Genomic DNA, 18,548 nt, shown 5'->3' on the forward strand with positions numbered 1-18,548 from the left:
TCCTAAGATGCAACAATACTTAAATTAGGCCAATTGATAACTGTACAATAGCCTCTTAGTGTTCAAGTGAAAAGGAGATTTGCACACTCTCACTTTATTTAGAAAATGAGGGATCCCTGGGTGGCGCAGCGGTTTGGCGCCTGCCTTTGGCCCGGGGCGCGATCCTGGAGACCCGGGATCGAATCCCACATCGGGCTCCCGGTGCATGGAGCCTGCTTCTCCCTCTGCCTGTGTCTCTGCCTCTCTCTCTCTCTCTCTGTGACTATAATAAATAAATAAAAATTAAAAAAAAAAACAAAAACAAAACAAAAAAAAAAAGAACATGATTAAGCTGGGCAGCCCCGGTGGCCCAGCGGTTTATCGCTGCCTTCAGCCCCAGAGTGTGATCCTGGAGACCTGGGATCGAGTCCCGTGTCAGGCTCCCTGATGGAGCTTGCTTCTTTCTCTGCCTGTGTCTCTGCCTCTCTCTCGCTTTGTGTCTGTTATGAATAAATAAATAAAATCTTCAAAAAAAATGATTAAGCTTACAGAGAAAGGCATGTTAAAAAGCCAGGATAAGCCAGAGGCTAGGCCTTTTCTGCCAGGTAGTTAGCAAAGTTGTGAATGCAAAGGAAAATATTTTGAATGAATTACGAGTGCTATTCCAGTGAACACACAAATGATAGAAAGTGAAACAGCCTTATTGCTAATATGGAGAAAGTTTGAGTGGTCTGAATAGATCACAGTATGACAACATTTTCTTACGCCAAAGCTTAATCTAGACCAAGACCCTAACTCTTTTCAATTCTGTGAAGGCTAAGAGAGGTGAGGAAGCTGCAGAAAAAAAAAAAAAAAATTGAAGTTAGCAGATGTGGTTCATGAGGTTTAAGGAAAGGAGTCATCTCTGTAAAATCAAAGTGCAAGGTAGGCAGCAGATGCTAATGTAGAAGCTGTAACAAATTATCCTGAAGATTAAACTAAGATCATTCACTAGGTGGCTATACTTAACAACAAATTTTCAATGTAGACAAAACAACCCAATATTGGAAGTAGATATTATCAAGGACTTTCATGGCTAGAGAGAAGTCAATGCCTGACTTCAAAGTTTCAAAGACAGGCTGACTCTCTTGTTAAGAACCAATGCAGCTAGTGACTAAGTTGAAGATATACCCATTTATTATTCCAAAAATTCTAGGACCCTTGAGAATTATGCTAAATCTATTCTGCCCGCATTCAGTGAATGGAACAACAAAGCCTGGATGACAGCATATCTGCTTACTCATGATTTACCAAATATTTTAAGACCATTGTTGAGAACTACTATAAAGGTAAAAAGATTCTTTTCAAAATATTGCTGCTCATTGGCAATGCACCTGGTCACACAGAACTGTGATCAAGACATACAATGAGGGGATCCCTGGGTGGCTCAGTGATTTAGCGCCTGCCTTTGGCCCAGGGAACCATCCTGGAGTCCCAGAATCGAGTCCGAGTTGGGCTCCCGGCATGGAGCCTGCTTCTCCCTCTGCCTGTGTCTCTGCCTCTCTCTCTCTCTCTATGTTTATCATGAACAAATAAATAAATAAATCTTAAAAAAAAAGATATACAATGAGATTAATGTTGTTTTCATCCCTGCTAACACAACCAACCATTCTGTGGCCCATGGATCAAGGAGTAACTTCAACATTCAAGCCTTATTAAGAAATATGTTTCACAAGACTATAGCTACTATAAATAGTGATTTCTCTGATCGATCTGGGCAAAGTAAATTGAAAATCTTCTGGAAAGGATTCACCATTTGAAATGCAATTAAGAACATTTGTGATTCATGGGAAGAGGTAAAATATCAACATTAACAGTTTGGAAAAAGTTGATTCCAGCCCTCATGGATAACTTTTGGGGTTCAAGACTTCAGTGAAGGCAGTTACTACAGATATGATAGAAATAGTGAGAGAACTAGAGTTAGAAGTGGAGCATGAAGATGCTGCAATCTTTGATAAAACTTGAACAGAGGAGTCACTTATTTTTCTTTCACTAACTTTAAAAAAAGTTAACTCCAGTATAGTTAATATAAAGAATTATATTAGTTTCTTGGATTATATTAGTTTCAGTTGTACAATATAGCGATTTAACAATTCTATACATTGTTCAGTGTTCATCATGATAAGTGTACTCTTAATCCCCTTCATCTATTTACCCGTCCTCCCATCCACCTCCCCTATGGTAATTTATCAGTTTATTCTCTATAATTAAGAGACTATTTGGGGGTTTATCCATTTTTTTCTTTGTTCCATTGTTTTGTTTCTTAAATTCCATATATGAGTGATTTTTTTTTCTCTGACATCTCACTTATACTCTCTAGATCCATCCATGTTGTTGCAAATTGCAAGATTTTATTATTTTTTTATGGTCATTAATATTCTGTAATATATATATGTCTACGATAGACATGGGTTCTTTTTATAATTTGGCTATTGTAAATAATGCTACAATAAACATAAAGGAGCATATATTTTTTCAAATTAGTGTTTTTATACTCTTTGGGCAAATAATAGGGGAATTACTAGATCATATGATAATTCCATTTTTAAATTTTTGAGGAAGCTCCATACTATTTTCCATGGTGGTTGCACCAGTTCACATATCCACTAACTGTGCACAAGAGTTCCTTAATAAAGGAGTTGTTTCATTTGGATGACTAAAGAAAGTGGTTTCTTGAGATGGAATCTACTCCTGGTTAAGATTCTGTGAAAATTACTGAAATGAAAACAAAAGATTTAGGATATCATGTAAACTTAGTTGAAAAAGCAGTGACAGAATTTGAGAATATTTGACTCAATTAAAAAAAAATATCCTACAGTGGGTAGATGCTGTAAAACAGCATCACATTCTATAGAGAAATTCTTTACGAAAGGTAGAGTCAATTAATGAAGCAAACTTCACTGTTGTCTTATTTTAAGAAATTGACACGGTCATCTCAACCCTCAGCAACCACCGCCCTGGTCTATCATCAGCCATCAACATCAAGCAAGACCTTCTATCAGCAAAAACATCAGTCACTGAAAGCTCAGATGATGGTTAGCATGTTTTTAGCAATATTTTATAATTAAGGTATATACATGGTTTTTTTTTTCTTAGAGATAATGTTGTTGTACACTTAATAGACTATAGTTTGCACTGGAAAAAAAATTTCATTTGACTTACTTTGTTATAGTTGCCTAGAACAGATTCTGTAATATCTCTAAGTTATGGTTATATGATTTTTGACAAAGGTGCCAAGACCTTATCTTCAAAAGATAAAGAACAGTCTGTTGAACAGATAGTACTGGGAAAGCTGGATATACACATGAAAAGAATGAAGTCGGACCCTTCCCTTGCACATGTACAGAAATTAATTAAAAATGGATCTAAGAACTTAATATACCAGCTAAAACTGCAGAATTCAAGAAACCATTGGGCAAAGTCTTCATGTTACTAAATTTGGTAAAGATTTCTTGCATATAACACCAAAAACACAGGAAAGTAAAGAAAAAAGTAGATCAGTTAGACTTTATTAAAATGAAGACCTTTTGTGTAACAGAGGGCACTGCCAAGGGAATAAAAAGGCAAAACTCAGAATGGGAGAAAATATTTGCAAATCATATATCTGATAAGAGATTAATATCCAGAAATATTTTAAAATCCCTAAAACTCAACAACCAAAGAAACAATTGAATTTAAAAATGATCAAAAGTTTCAAATAGCCTTTTCTCTAAAGAAGATATACAAATGGCCAATAAGGGAGTCCCACGTTGGGCTCCATGCAGGGAGCCTACTTCTCCCTCTGCCTGTGTCTCTGCCTCTCTCTCCCTCTGTGTCTCTCATGAATAAATAAATGAAATCTTAAAAAAAAGAAAAACAAAAAACAAAAAACAAATGGCCAATAAGGCCATGAAAAAATACTTAACATCTCTGATCATTAGGGAAATACAATAAAAACCACAATGAGATATCACTTCACACCCATTATGGTGGATATTATTTTCTTAAAAAAAGAATATAATTTTTGGCAAATATGAAGGGAAAATGGAACTTTTGTGCATTGTGGAAATGTAAAAAGCTGCAGCCATTGTGGAAAATAGTATAGAATTTCCTAAAAAAGTTGAATATAAAAATATCATATGATTCAGCAATTCTCTTTTTAGATATACATGTTAAACATTTAAAAGTCAAGACTCAACCACAAATTTGTAAATCAATGTTCATAGCGGCATTGTTCATAACAATCAAATGGTGGAAATGACCCACTTTTCATCACCAGAAGAATAAGTAAGCAAATATGATATGTACGTATAGTGGAATATTAATCAGCCTTAAAAAGAAATGAAGTTTTGACACATTTTACAACATGGATGAACCTTGAAGATATTATATGTGGAAAATCTAGACACAAAATATCAAACATCATATGATTCCACTTCTGTAAGGTATCTAGAATATTCCAATTTGTAGAGAGAGAAAGTAGAATACTGCGTTTCAGGAACAGTTTATAAATATAGTAATAACTATGACTGACATGATAGGTGTACTAAGAAGCAATGGTGAATGAGACATAGTCACACCCACCTATGAAAGAGGCTCATGTGAAGCAGAAATGTGTATAAACAATCATGCAATACCATAACAATCTTGTTATATGAAAAAAGAGCTTTTCAAACACAGAATACAATTCAGTTACCTGGTTAGAGAGAATAGGTCAAGATTCACAGTATATAGTAACATTTCAGCAGGTTTTTAGAGGTGGGAAATATTTCTTGAGATGGACCAGAGCAGGAAAAGGAACGAACAAGGATGTTAAGGAGGTTTCAGTTGTAAAATTAAAACCATAGTGGTGTAAAGATACATGGTATCACCAGAAAATGGAGCTTAAGACAGTATGTCTGGAACATAGGCTAAAATGAGGTTGATGGAGGGGGGTTAATTTTTCCACCACAGTGAACTTGCAGGGAAGGTTTTTAGACTATAAATCAGAGAAAGGGAATTTGGATTTTATTTTTGGTCAACTAGGATTCTATCAAAGGTTATCAGCAAAGGAAGGTCACTTCCACATTTGAAAAAGAAATGTGTTTGTAGTAAGGAGAATGGCTTGGAATAAACCTGGAATCAGGTAACTACTGAGAAGGCTATTAAAATAGTCCTGTTAAAATATAATAAGCTCTTGAAGTTAAAGAGACTCTTTGAAGCGTGAGCTGACTAGGTGATTCACAGGGTCGGGGGGGATTCTGACATGTACACATCTCTACCATAATCTGAAGAAAAATCCCTCAGAAAGTAACATATCTCATTCACCTTTAGTTATGCATGAAGAGGATTTGAGAATTGTCTTCTTCCCCTCCAGAAATATAGCTAAAATGCTAGGAGTGTGACATTGGGAAGAAGATTTCTTCTTCCTTAAAGAGGGTTAGCACATCTTCTGAATTTTGTCAGCTTTTAGATTTAAGCTAAATATTGGGAGACTCAAGTAGGATAAAGTTTTCTCGTAGTGTGTACTGTTGAATCAGATAAATTGGATCAGGAGCAGAACTGAAAATGTCCTTACAAAATATAGCCTGTCTTATATTCATGACTCCATATTTCCACTGAGGGTTCCACACCAGTACTTTAAGAGTATGCCTTTCTGTGAAGGCATAATTTCAGCACAACCACATGTTTACACAGTTGTCCAATTGCAGGGACAATGAAACACCAGAGACCAGAGCCTTTGCACTGTACACAAACGTACATTGTAAGTTAATAGGTTAATAAAACTCTAAAACTGAAGCCAAGGAATATTGTGCAGTAGTTATTTCTAAAAAGAGTGTGTGTTTCCTTAAAATTCAATGTGTTCCCCTTTCATAAAAAAGAAATAAAAGGAAATAATATCAACATAATATTTTTAAGCAACCAATTTCTCCCCTCCTCTACCTCCAATAACTCGTTGCAAGTCACTTAAGTAAGGGGCAGTAACCCCCCCCCCCAAAGGGTTACTGAGCAGAAAATGATTCTTTTTATTCTTATTGCCCCCCTATTTTGGTGAAATCTGAATCTTGTGTCCAATATTCTGCTACACCATCAACTCCTATTTTCCAAACCTGAAAGCTAAAACAGTTTTCATTATTCTTGACATTCCTACAGCATTTAACCTTTCGAAAAGATTTCCTTGCTCGTCTCTTTAATACCTTTGTTTTCTACCTCCTTCTTGATGATTCCTTCTCTCATCTTTATCCCTTCCAGTTTATTTTTTCCTTCTATATGTTGCGACTTCTCAAGGGTATGTTCTCTTATTATTATTTTCTTTTTCTTCCAAATCTTCTCAGAATGAGAATGCCAGGCCAGTAGCATCACTAATACCAGGGAACTTGTGAGAAATGCAAATTATGAGGCCCCAAAGCACATCAGCTGAATCAGAAACTCTAGAGTATGAGTTCAGGGATATGTGTTTTAACAAGCCTGCCAAGTGATGTAGGCTGAAGTCTAAGAATCACTGCTATGTTATAATTGTCTGGCTTTTGGCTGATTGCCCTACTTGATTGTGGGCTGTTTTAGGAACTATGGTAGACTCTCGGGGTGCCTAGGTGGCTCAGTTGGTTGAACACCAACTCTTGGTTTCAGCTAAGGCCCTGATCTCAGGGTCCTAGGATGGGAGCCTTACACTGGGCTTTTTGCTTAGCCTGGAATCTGTTTAAGATTCTCTCTCTCCTTCTGCCCCTCCTCCTGCTCATGCTGGCGTGCTTATACTCTCTCTCTCTCTCTGAAATAAATAGTTTTTTTTTTTTCAAAAAAGAAACTATGGTGAAATCATTTTGATTGTGATGTCAGTATCCAGTGTAGAGTCTCCTACATTATTGCTATGTAAAACTAATTTGTTTCAATGCATGGACAAATAAATGGCTAAATAAATGACAACTTTTTTATGAGCTCCAATTCCATATCTCAGGTAACTGTGTGATTTGTATGGAGAGCCGAGTCACTTCAAAGTCAACTTCTCTAATAGGAAAGTTGAGATCTAACACCTCTCATCAACACTGTCTTCCAAAACAATTGTATGTGTTTGTTTCTATAACCCTGACTGACTTTTTAGCTCTCTGAACTCTCCTCCATTAAGATTAAAATAATTTTTCCCCATTACTCATGGAAAAACCTTAGTAATCATCTTTCTTTGAAGAATAGCTTCATTTATGCTGACCATACAATTAAAATATATTCACCATAAAAAAAATCTGAAAAATTCAGTTACACACACAAATAAATAAAAAGCACTGGAAATTCCACCCATCCAAGAAAACCAATGTTAGTTGGTGTGTGTATTCATTTCACTTTTATTCCTAGCATGTTTGCATTTCACTGTTTGTCATTTCACTGGAGCATAATGCTTTCTAATCTACTGATATTGTACTATATTGGATGTGTTTTCATGTCCTTAGAAAGTATTTTCCACAGATTTCTTAATGATAACATGATATTTTTTGGCAGAAATTGACCTATCCTCATCCTTAATTAATTGGAATTTCCATCAAAACCTTTTCATTACCTCCACCCTTGCTGTCCAGGCTCTATCTTACTCCTACTGCAGTAGCCTCCTATGCCAGATGAATTTTTCTAAAGTTTAGTTCTGAGCAAATTGCTTCAAAGTCAAAATGACTCCCCACTGCCTTCCAAATAAGGCTATAGTCCTGAGGAGGACCGTCAAGAACTCCTGTTGATTTCTTTTGCACAACCAAGCCTCTAGGTGAGACTGCTCACCATTCTCACAGCATTTCCTTTATTTTCACTCCTTTTGAATTTTCCACTTCTCTGTTCCATCAGTCGTTTCTAAAGGTGATTTTACCCAAATGGCTGCTTCAGTGTGAGGCCATGCTACAATCACCACCTCCTACCATCAACACTGCTCCATTTCTTATCCCCTTTCTCTGGTCTTTCCTCCTTGGTTCCTACAACTACCTAACAGACCATATATTTTACTTATTTAACTTGGTAATTGCTTCTGGGCCTCAACTGTAATAAAAGCTCCATGAAAGCAATGATTTTTATTTCTCTCGTTTATTGCTGTAAATGAAATCTACACCAACTAGTTCATACATAAGATGCACTCAATATATTTGAAATACTGAATGAATGAATGGATGGATGAATGAATGAATGAATGAAAAATTAATTAATAATGAATATTTACTGGCAAAATTCTGCAAGACCTCAAGGAAGTCAAAGCTCTATCGTGGTGCTTTGCACATAGTACATGTTCACAATGGAGTTGTGCAATGTGAATCCAAATAATCAGTTAAAATGTTACACTTCCCTGAAACTTGTATTTAAAACTTCTTTTGGGGCATATGGGCATATAGGCTCAGTTGGTTAAGCGTCTGCCTTTGGCTCAGGTCATGATCCTGGGACCTGGGATTAAGTCCCGCTTGGGCTTCCTACTCACTGGGGAGCCTGCTTCTCCCCCTGCTTGTGCTCTCTCTCACTCTCTCATAAATAAATAAATAAAATCTTAAACAAAACAAAACAAAAACTTTGCTTAAGGTGATCCTCCTGCTCTCTAGAGAGTAGTGATCATTATTTGTGATTATGACATGTATTGCATACTGAACTGAGTTATATATTGCCCTTCCCATTGAGTAATAAAGCAACTCTTTAAAGGCAGATACCAATTATCTTTGAAGCTCTTGCAGTTTTTAGTGCATTGACATTCAATTAATAGTTCTAAAAATAATTAGATCATTGCCACAAATAAAATAATAATTTTAAAAGCAAAGAGTTATTTGCGAGGGCATTTTACCATTTTCCCTGTTGTTAAAGATGTACATATTTTATTTTTAAAAGAATATAGTTCTTTTAAAATTTTAAAATCTTTTTAAATTCTTATTTTTTAAGAATAGTTATCTGGTAACTATTACCAAAGAAATCACCATGTGAACATTATCTTTGCAGATCATTAATGCTGCACTTGCTTTGGCTGCAAGACCCAAAAGTCAAGTGGTCAAAAAAACCATGGAAATGTACAAGCATACATGGGAGAATCATATCCATGTCCTCACTGAAGCTGTAGATGACATTACAAGCATTGATGACTTCCTTGCTGTATCTGGTACGTTTTTGATCTTTTAATTTATACATTTGCTCTTGTCAATTTTCTGAAACAGGATAATTCTGAATATAATTAATTTTATGCAGTATAATGAGACTCTTTTTAATGATCATCTTTCTTGAAACAAAGTACTGCTATGTGTGATCTACTCTAGGATAATGAACCTCATGCCTTGTAATCCTTACAACTCAACAATTTACAATGTCTCTAAAAGAAACTCCTATTCATAGGCAAAGAATAATTGAAAATAGTAGCTGGAAATCTTAGGCATTCTCTGACTTTTTGAATAAACAATTCTCTCCTCCTTTAATATATTTATATCTTTTGATTTCTTTTCTGACAGAATTTTTCTCCACTCAGAAAAAGAAATATATATATATATATATTTATATTTATATATTTTATATATAATATATATATGCTAGAAAGAAAAAGTCTTCATTGATTTGAGATATCATATATACTTCAACTTCCAGTATATGTATTTAAATAATGGTGATATAATCAAATAATAAGTCTAAACATCTAACTACAGCAGTTACAGATGGGCTTGAGATTCCATATCAAACCTAGGTGATTCTTTTATCACAGACTGGAATAGCATCCCATGGTATTACAAAATTAGTCTCATAAAGCCATAGTCTCAGAAGCAAAACTCAAGTTTTTGATTATATTTTATAACAGCAAAGAACTAAATACTTTTTCATCTTTTTTTATTTTCTTAAAAATTAAGCCTCTCGAGGGGGGAGGGGAGGAAATTAAGCCTCTCTTTAAAATAAATTACATTTTTGGGCACCTGGCTGGCTCAGTGAGAAAAGTCTGTGACTCTTGATCTCAGGGTTCTGAGTTTGAGCCCCTTGTTTAGGTGCAGAGATTATTCAAATAAAAAAATACATTTTTCCTTTATTTTGAAAAATGTTGTGATTAAATTTTTTATAAAATGCATATTCTCATGAATTTTTAACGTCATTTTATCTTTTAAAAGTTTCTGATATACTTTGTCTAATCTGTGGATTTCATTACTTTCTTGCATGTAGTATTCTCTTCTTGAACAATAGTCTGGAAACCTGGTGTATTTTCTTGATACATCAATGAAAAGAAAATGTGTGATAATTATTTTAAAATTGTTTTATTTTTGTAGAGCTGAAAACTTTGAAAATAATAGAAAATGTATGTATGAAAATATTAACATACCTTGATCCCACTATTCATAAATAACAACCATGGATATCTGATTTTTTTCCATCTAAGTATGTGTGTGTGTGTGTATATATATATATGTATATATATATATAATACATATTATTTATGTGTTTAACCATATTTATGGTTTTAAATAATTGTGTCATGAGGTATATAATAAATATTTGGCTGAATTTTCCCACATCCTTATACACTTATCAAAAAAATCTGTTCTTCTTTCATTAGCAATTAGATAAATTACAATTTTAATCATTATAAACAATGCTATGTTAAGCATAGTTTTGTCTGTTTGCGGTCTTCTTAGTATAGATTTTGTGCTATGTGTATCCAAGCAAAATCTTATATTGGGGCAATCTTTCATTTAATTATTAAATGCTAGATTCTGTTTTTAATTAGTTCTTTTGGTTACAAAATGAAGAAACCTTCTCACACTACTCTATGTAAAGGCAGTTTATTATAGGTATACTAATGACACAGTAGGGAGAAGCTCCTGGACACACAAGAATGGGAACTGTAATTGGCCTGTCCTTGCATGATTGGAGCTGTGGGAAGCCTGAGATCTGAGCAAGTCTGTAGGTCCTTAGAGAAGTAGCTCATGCTTTTTCTTTTCAGTGCTCGATTAACCTGACCTACCAGCATTCTGAGTCTGCTACTTTCTGTGAACTGCTTTAGCACTTCAGCGTGTTTTGCCTACCCATAACAGAAAACTCATATGGAAGTTTTCTAAATAACAAAAATCTTTAATTACCTCAAGTAACTAGATGTTTAAGATAGTTGATTCTAGACTGACTAGTACAAACATACAAAGGGCTTGGATAGGAATAGTCAAGATATGGGAGTAATAGAATTTTATAACTAACATTGTTTAGAGTTGTCAGTACAGGATAATAATTAAAAAGTGGATTAATATTTAATGTGTTTCATTATTGTTTTAAAATTCTCTACAGATAATGCACTTCATTATTTTCTATACTCAGGGCGAATTGTTCCTACTTTCCTGCCCTTTGGATACTCTAGTTGGTAGTGGTCTACGGTTATTAATGACCTATGTTGACATCTCTGGATTCTACTGACCTTCCTTCAAGGTTGTATCTCAGAGCATTACATCTCAAAACATCGTATAATGCTACCTAAAGCAGGAAGGCAAAGTAGCTTGTTGACTTTATCAGGAGGAAATCTTTACTGGGTGGCTTCCATCAGACTTTTTTTTATGTGTCTTAGGTCAAAACTTGTTCCTGTACCTACCCCTGCACCAACTGCTGGCAAAAGGAATTGGGATTTCCATGATGGGCTTAGAAGGGTGGTAAATGGTTAATAACTGACTAGGGGCCAGAGGAAATGGTATTCCTAATTTGTAGTGCTTCCCGATTTCTGTGCCATAAATATTGCCATATTGGCAGGTTTTAAGCTACCAATTGATGTCACTGAAGAGATGCATAAAAACAACTCTTGAGAGTTGATATAACAGATTCTAGCAGATTATTGGGCTTAGACTGGTCATAATTCAACCTTTCTGACTAATTACTTACTCTGCCAACAAAATCAGAAGTCTCATGAGCAGAGAAAGAAGGGAAAATGGCTATTGACTAGAGACAAAATTTGTCTACCTTAGGCACTCAGTGGCATTCGCTCCTTTCTCAGATTTCTTTGTTTTCACAAACTTTTTTTTTAAAGATTTTATTTATTTATTCATGAGAGACAGTCCCCCGAAGTAATCCATTATTGCTCAATTGCTACTTAGGTTTTGAATAACTGTCTATACTTTCATGACTAAAGAATAGTTTGGGCATGTGAACTGGAATTTATCATGTATCATCCCATGTACTCACAGGCAAGTTCTTTTAAGATGCTCTCACTTGAATGAACAATAGATATCCTGCAGGACTATTGTTTGAACATTATGAAGTCGATTTTTAGAAAAGCCATAATTAGGAGTCCTCTTTTGACTTTGTCAAAATCAGATTTGAGAATTTTTATCAGAACTTTAAGGTAGAGCTGGAGTACACATCAATAATCTTACTGATGAAATAAATAGCACTAAGGGCTTGCATCTTAGACTTGTATATGAAGGTAATTAATATTTCCTAAATTCTGAAGATGCCCTAGATATGTACTTACAAAGACTCTGAATGATAGAATAGACCTTTAATAAAGAATTTTCTAAAATTGCCTCACTGAACATGTGTTCACACACATATGTTACCATATGATTTGCAATAGACGCAACTTTCAGAAACTTTCAGCAAAAACAGAATCAAAGTTATTACCAGCATTTCATTTGTATTTAGTTATTTCTGGGCAGTGTCTCAACTGTATGCACATTCATTTAATAGGTGTAATTTGGATAAATAAAAATCCTTAATATGGTGGATCCTGTGGGAAATTTTATAGATTAGATGAGGGATTAGAAGAAAAGTTTCTCCTTGACATACAATACTCCCCCACATACTTGTAATTCTAAGATATGCTCCTGAGCATTCTGAAAAGACCAAAGTTCTAGTGAGAGATGAGGGTGTTTTAGGCAGGAAAAGCAAGATGCTTCTTACCTACATTTTCTCCAGAAGTAGGAAAAATGAAAAAAAGTATGCCTCCTTCTAAATACAAGATCTGAAATCATGAAGTCATGTATCTGAGCTTGCAAGTTTGTGTTGGCATAGTTTTAGGGACTTTAATAGCATCCTGGAGAATCTTAACAGAACAGTAAAAACCTGTGCTTACAGAGTGGCTCCAGAGCTTGTGCTGTGAACAATTTATGTATATTTGAGAAATACAGCTAAGAATTACATTCTTACAAAGCATATATATAATTCCTACTAAGTTTTCACCACTAAAGGAAATCCTATAGATGAGGCATCAAGATAGTGGACTATATCCCATATCCCTAAAATCCATGGGAAACAAAAGAAAAGAAGAGTCCGGAGGGGGTTAAGTATGCTTAGGATTGATGATTTTGTCATTTCCTACCAAATTTATGATCTTAGAGAAATAACTTCTACTCACTAAATGCCCTTCTCTAAAATGTTCATAATTATATCATTTTGCTATGGTCTGAAATTTTGTGTCCTCCCAAATTCCTATGTTGAAATCCTAGTGTCCTACGTGAAAGTATTAGAAGGCAGAGCCTTTGAGTAGTACTTGGGTCAAGAGGATAAAGCCCTTGTGAAAGGGATTAATGTTCTTATAAATGAGACCCCACAGAAATCCCTAGCCCCTTCCAGTATGTGAGAATATTGAGAATATAGAGAAGGCATTGGAGTGAACTGGAAGAGGGCTCTCACCAGAATGCAGTCTTGCTGGTGCCTCGATCTTGGACCTCCCAGTCTCTACAACAGTGAGAAATAAATCTATTGTTTATAAACTACCCAGTCTGTATTATTTTGTTAGAGGATGCTGCAGTGATTAATACTTATTTATATAAATAAATTTTATTTAATATTTATTTAATAAATGTGTACTGAGCACCTAGTAGGTGATGAGACTTCTAAATCCTGGAGATAGAACAAGGTAACAAACAAAACAACATAAGTCTTATCACTCACATTTTCACATCGTTGGAAGAATTAAGAAAATGATATATTTCAAATGCTTTGAAAAGTTATTAGGTCATAGTAAGTGGCCCATTAAGAGAGAGACATTATTACTAGCATCACTGGCAGGCCATTGCTAAAATTTAAAGCAGGTATATAGATTAAAGGTATATAGACAAAAGATAAAACAGGTTTATAAAGATAAACCTCTTTAAAGGAGCTACCTTGTTAAATCCTCCCAATAGTTAGTACATTATAGTTTATCAAAATAACTTAAGAATTATCTTGCAAACTATGTTATATAGCTATCACATGTCAAGACATTAAAAATGCCAAATATTGATGAGATATAGTAAAATGAGGACTCTGACATACTGCTTCTGGGAAGATAAATTATTATAATCTGGTTGAAGAACAAGTAGCACTATGTGGTACCTGGACTATTTTGCCACAAATATCTTTTGGTATATACATTGGAGAAAGTTGTACACTTATTCATAAAGAAAATTTGTACAAGTATGATCATTATGGGTCTTTTTAAATAGTGAAAGTTTGAAATAATTTAAACACCTATCAGTAGGAGAATGAATAAATAGCAGCAAACACAGTAGTTAAAATAAACTTGTTTCATATGTCAATGGAACAGATTTTTTTAAGCCATATTGAGTAAATTATCAAGTTATGTGCAATGTGAACAATAGAGTGCCATAAATACCGCACATAACAAATACATGAGAGTGGTTAACTCTGGAGAAGGAGTTGGATGAGACTGAGAAAGAGTACATGTGGGACTTCGGTTGTAATGTTTTATTCTTTAAAAGTAATATCAGGGGGATCCCTGGGTGGCGCAGCGGTTTGGCGCCTGCCTTTGGCCCATGGCGCGATCCTGGAGACCCGGGATCGAATTCCACGTCGGGCTCCCGGTGCATGGAGCCTGCTTCTCCCTCTGCCTGTGTCTCTGCCTCTCTCTCTCTCTCTGTGCCTATCATAAATAAATAAAAATTAAAAAAATAAAATAAAAGTAATATCAGAACAAAATCTCATAAAAATAACATCCATTATTATGGAAATACATAGATTATTTTTTGTATTTTATTATGTGTTCTACATTTCTTAAAACTTTATGATAAAGAAGTTACAGGAGAAATAAATGCCAAGGTGCAAAGACAAGCGACATGTTTGATTGTGTGCCTGGGGTAACACAGTGATTTCCCCAGGCAACTCATATCCAACACCTCTAACTCACCAAATAATGGAGATCATCCAGTGTTCTTGAACTTTATTGTGAATCTCAGTAATACAGTTTAAGAAAATGCTTTGTGAAGGTTAACCTAAACTTTTATCATTCAGGGTCAGATTTTGATGGGATATTTTGTGAGAAATTACACCATTTTTTTCACCTTGTTTTGTGGGTGAGGGTATCAAAATAATGGCCAGATTTTTAAAAACTGTGAAATATTTCAAGCATCCATAAAAGTCTAGAGTGTATAGAATAATAAACAATGTAATCTTACCATGAAGCTTTACGAAAGTTTAACTTTTGTCGTACTTGTTATTACATGTAAAATTGAAGACCTGTGTATAACCTTTCCTAGAATTTTATAAATTTCCCTTTACTAAGGATTTTGATGAAAGCTCTTGCCTCTTGATAAGCAGATCTGCATGATAGACATTTTTCTTCTTTTGGATTAGATCTAAGGCATCAAAATAACCAGAATCTGTTTTAAGGAATAGAAACTTCTTACTTTGGGCATATGAAAACTCAAAACTAAAGCTCAAAGCTATTCCATAGCATCTTGACAGCATGATTTAAGTGACATTCTATGCTACCATCTTTATGGCAATTGTGATAGTAAGTATTGGAGGAATGAATGAATGTCTTTGAAGCAAGCACCCAACATGCACTTTGGTATTGACAAGTTAATCATTTATTGTGTTTAACAACAAAAATTTATTGACAATTTCTATTTACCTTAGAGATAACAATGATGAGTAAGACATATTGGACTTATTTATAAGGGATCTATAGGCTAGTGGAAGAAACAAGCCCTCAATTATAATGTGGTAAAATAGTTTCTGTTGGGAAAGACACCAATGCTGTCTTTTTCTCAGCAAAGGAATTGTGTGACAGTTGGTCTTCGAAACCTAATCATCAAAAAATTTTTACTTTATTTTGTGATTACTGTTTCATATGTTAGCATTTAATAGCTTGTTATAAGGACCTATGGAGTTTAATAAGAAGAAGATTCAAAGCAAAATCCATGTTTACTATATTATTTTAATCATCTCTGTAATAATTATGGATTATAGCAATCAATTTTCAATCTGTTTTCCATAACAATTTTTAAAAGGTATAATTAATAAGAATCTACAAATGACTTAATCATTTAAACATCCACTTATAATTTTATATGTGCTTATTTTCTTCCTACACCATAGATTTTCTTGGAGGGAATCAGCTGGTTTGAAATTTCAGGTTTTCATAACACAAGTACTTGTTGAATGATACTTTTAGAATATGACTATTAAAAAATCTAAGCCAGAAAAAAGATATACTTGAAACTGCCAAAAACCTAACACTTAATTTTAATATATTGATTTTAAAATATCCAATGCCATCCAGACCAGCTGCCTTTTCAATGTAGTCTATTTTAGGACATTTCAGATGTGGCTGAAGTGTAGGGTTTTTGTTTGTTTATAAAGTCCAAATAGTATATGTGAGAAATGGTCATGAGAGGAATGAAAAATTGGTGTTTTGTGTATCTCAATAATTCAATATATTATAGCAACATTTAAATTTCCATGGCATCATTTAATATCTTCTTGCAAGTTTGCATCTACCATTTTGATGGTGATTTATGTACTTTGTTTCCTACATTTAAATCCTCTTCACCTAACTACATGGGAAATTTTATAAAAACAGAGATATTCACTCTTGACATTTTCTTTGTGAACTGAGTTATAAAATGTAGTTATTTAAAACTATATACATTGTTTATGATCAGTACATTTTAAGGTAACATCATATTCAAAGTATAAAAACCAGATAGAGAACAGTGGAGACTTATTCTATATTATAGATCAGTTCTATATAGGTCTGTTCTATCATTAACAACAACAACAACAAAAAAGTGTGGTGCTTGTATTAAAAGTACTTTATTAAAGCATGATATAGTTACACTGTCACAATTAAAAAAATTTATAATTTTTCTGCATCAATATTTATATAGTTCTAATAGCTGTTCCATAGTGTGTGTGTGTTTACTTTGGTGCATGACTTTTGTAATCTTTTTTTTTTTTTTTTAGAAATGCTACCCTTAATATGTGTGGAAACATTTATCCCAAGAATTCTAAGAGTTTTATAGATATATTCTCATTTATTTTTCCACCTAGAAAGAATTTGGGTGCTATAATGATGTTTAATATATAGAAGCCTGTCACAAAGAATTCCTGAATTGTTCAAGTTCTCTAGGACCATATAATATTGATGTTACTTTTAGCTACTCTCCAATATAAATGGTACATAAAAGCACCTCTTTTTCAGAAAAGCCTATTATCCACTATTAAAAATTATCTTTCCTCTCAAATTAGTTTTTGACTATTTTTTTTTTCAGTGTCAAAATATGGAGGTCATGTTTAGACCATAATTCTGCGTTTTTCCATCTGGAACTTTCTTGAATCAGGGAGAAAGATATACTTAATTCTTAAGGCTAAATTTTGATTTGTTACTCATTCAACTTTTGAGTCAATTAGCAAAAGCTCAAATCTTTTCCTCTCTAAGTCATCGGTTGCCCATAAGGACACAGCTGAACAATTTTGTAGATCATGATAAAGCAAAATTAATATCCCTTTGACCTAGACTAAATGGTTTGAACAGGAATATGAGACTTTTTTCCTCTCTTATCAGAAGTTAGTGAGATTCTGGGAGGAGAATTGAAATGTGAAGAAAACAAAACAATTAAAAAACACTCAAAACATCAGATTAGTAAAGATGAAGTCAAAGAAAGAGAAGCAACCAAACACAGTGGATGTGTGCTTATTGTTAGGTTTTACCTCATTGCGGTGTTTTACATGATGTTTGGTATACTGCAGATACTTAATAATCATTTGTTTAATTAAATCTGTTTTACTTAATAAATTCTTATTTTATATCTACAGGAGTAACCTTCAAGTAATTGAGGGTAGATTTACTTTTTACATTTCAGGACCTCCCTAACACAGGCTTTAAGGGAGAAGCCAATGTATATATAATACAACTATTCTAGGCGACTGCAAATATTAAGCAAAGCTATGCAAAGTGATTTCCTTGTTGGTATAATAATGCTGTTTCCAAATCAAGGCTTTGCCTAGCTGTGTAATTGCCCAGACTGATCACTGTGCACCTTTCACCAAGGTAAAAGATTAAGCTTATTTCCTCTAGTGCTAAAGGTTTGTGTGCTAAGATCTTTATTTCCTAATGTAAAACCTGATGTTTTAATTTTGATATTATAACTCACTAAACTTAGATTTTTTTCTGCTTAATTAGGCACTGACAAGTGATATGAAATGTGGGATTTATATGTATTTCAAACATTTTATGACTCGTACCTAAATGATTGCCTTGACAGTAGAGGAGAAAACTTTAAGGTGCCTTTGGAAAAATACCTGTGAACAAAATAAAAATCTTGTTATTGCCACATTTTAAATGTTATCTGGCTGAGCACTATTGAATTGTCAGAATTTTAAGTAGTAAGTAA

The 18,548-nt window shown here is 34.0% G+C and overlaps 1 protein-coding gene across 7 annotated transcripts in view; it reads left to right on the top strand.

Annotated features, from left to right (window-relative positions):
• CTNNA3 (catenin alpha 3) overlaps positions 1-18,548 on the top strand; it is a 1,730,823-nt gene that overhangs the window by 1,143,397 nt on the left and 568,878 nt on the right. For all 7 annotated transcript variants that reach the window (XM_041748054.1, XM_041748055.1, XM_041748056.1 and 4 more), the window contains one exon: positions 8,926-9,082. In XM_041748054.1, the coding sequence (XP_041603988.1) occupies positions 8,926-9,082 (157 nt within the window). The remainder of the gene's footprint in view (positions 1-8,925; positions 9,083-18,548) is intronic.

Source organism: Vulpes lagopus, chromosome 3, assembly GCF_018345385.1.
Source record: "Vulpes lagopus strain Blue_001 chromosome 3, ASM1834538v1, whole genome shotgun sequence".
Lineage (NCBI taxonomy): Eukaryota > Metazoa > Chordata > Mammalia > Carnivora > Canidae > Vulpes > Vulpes lagopus.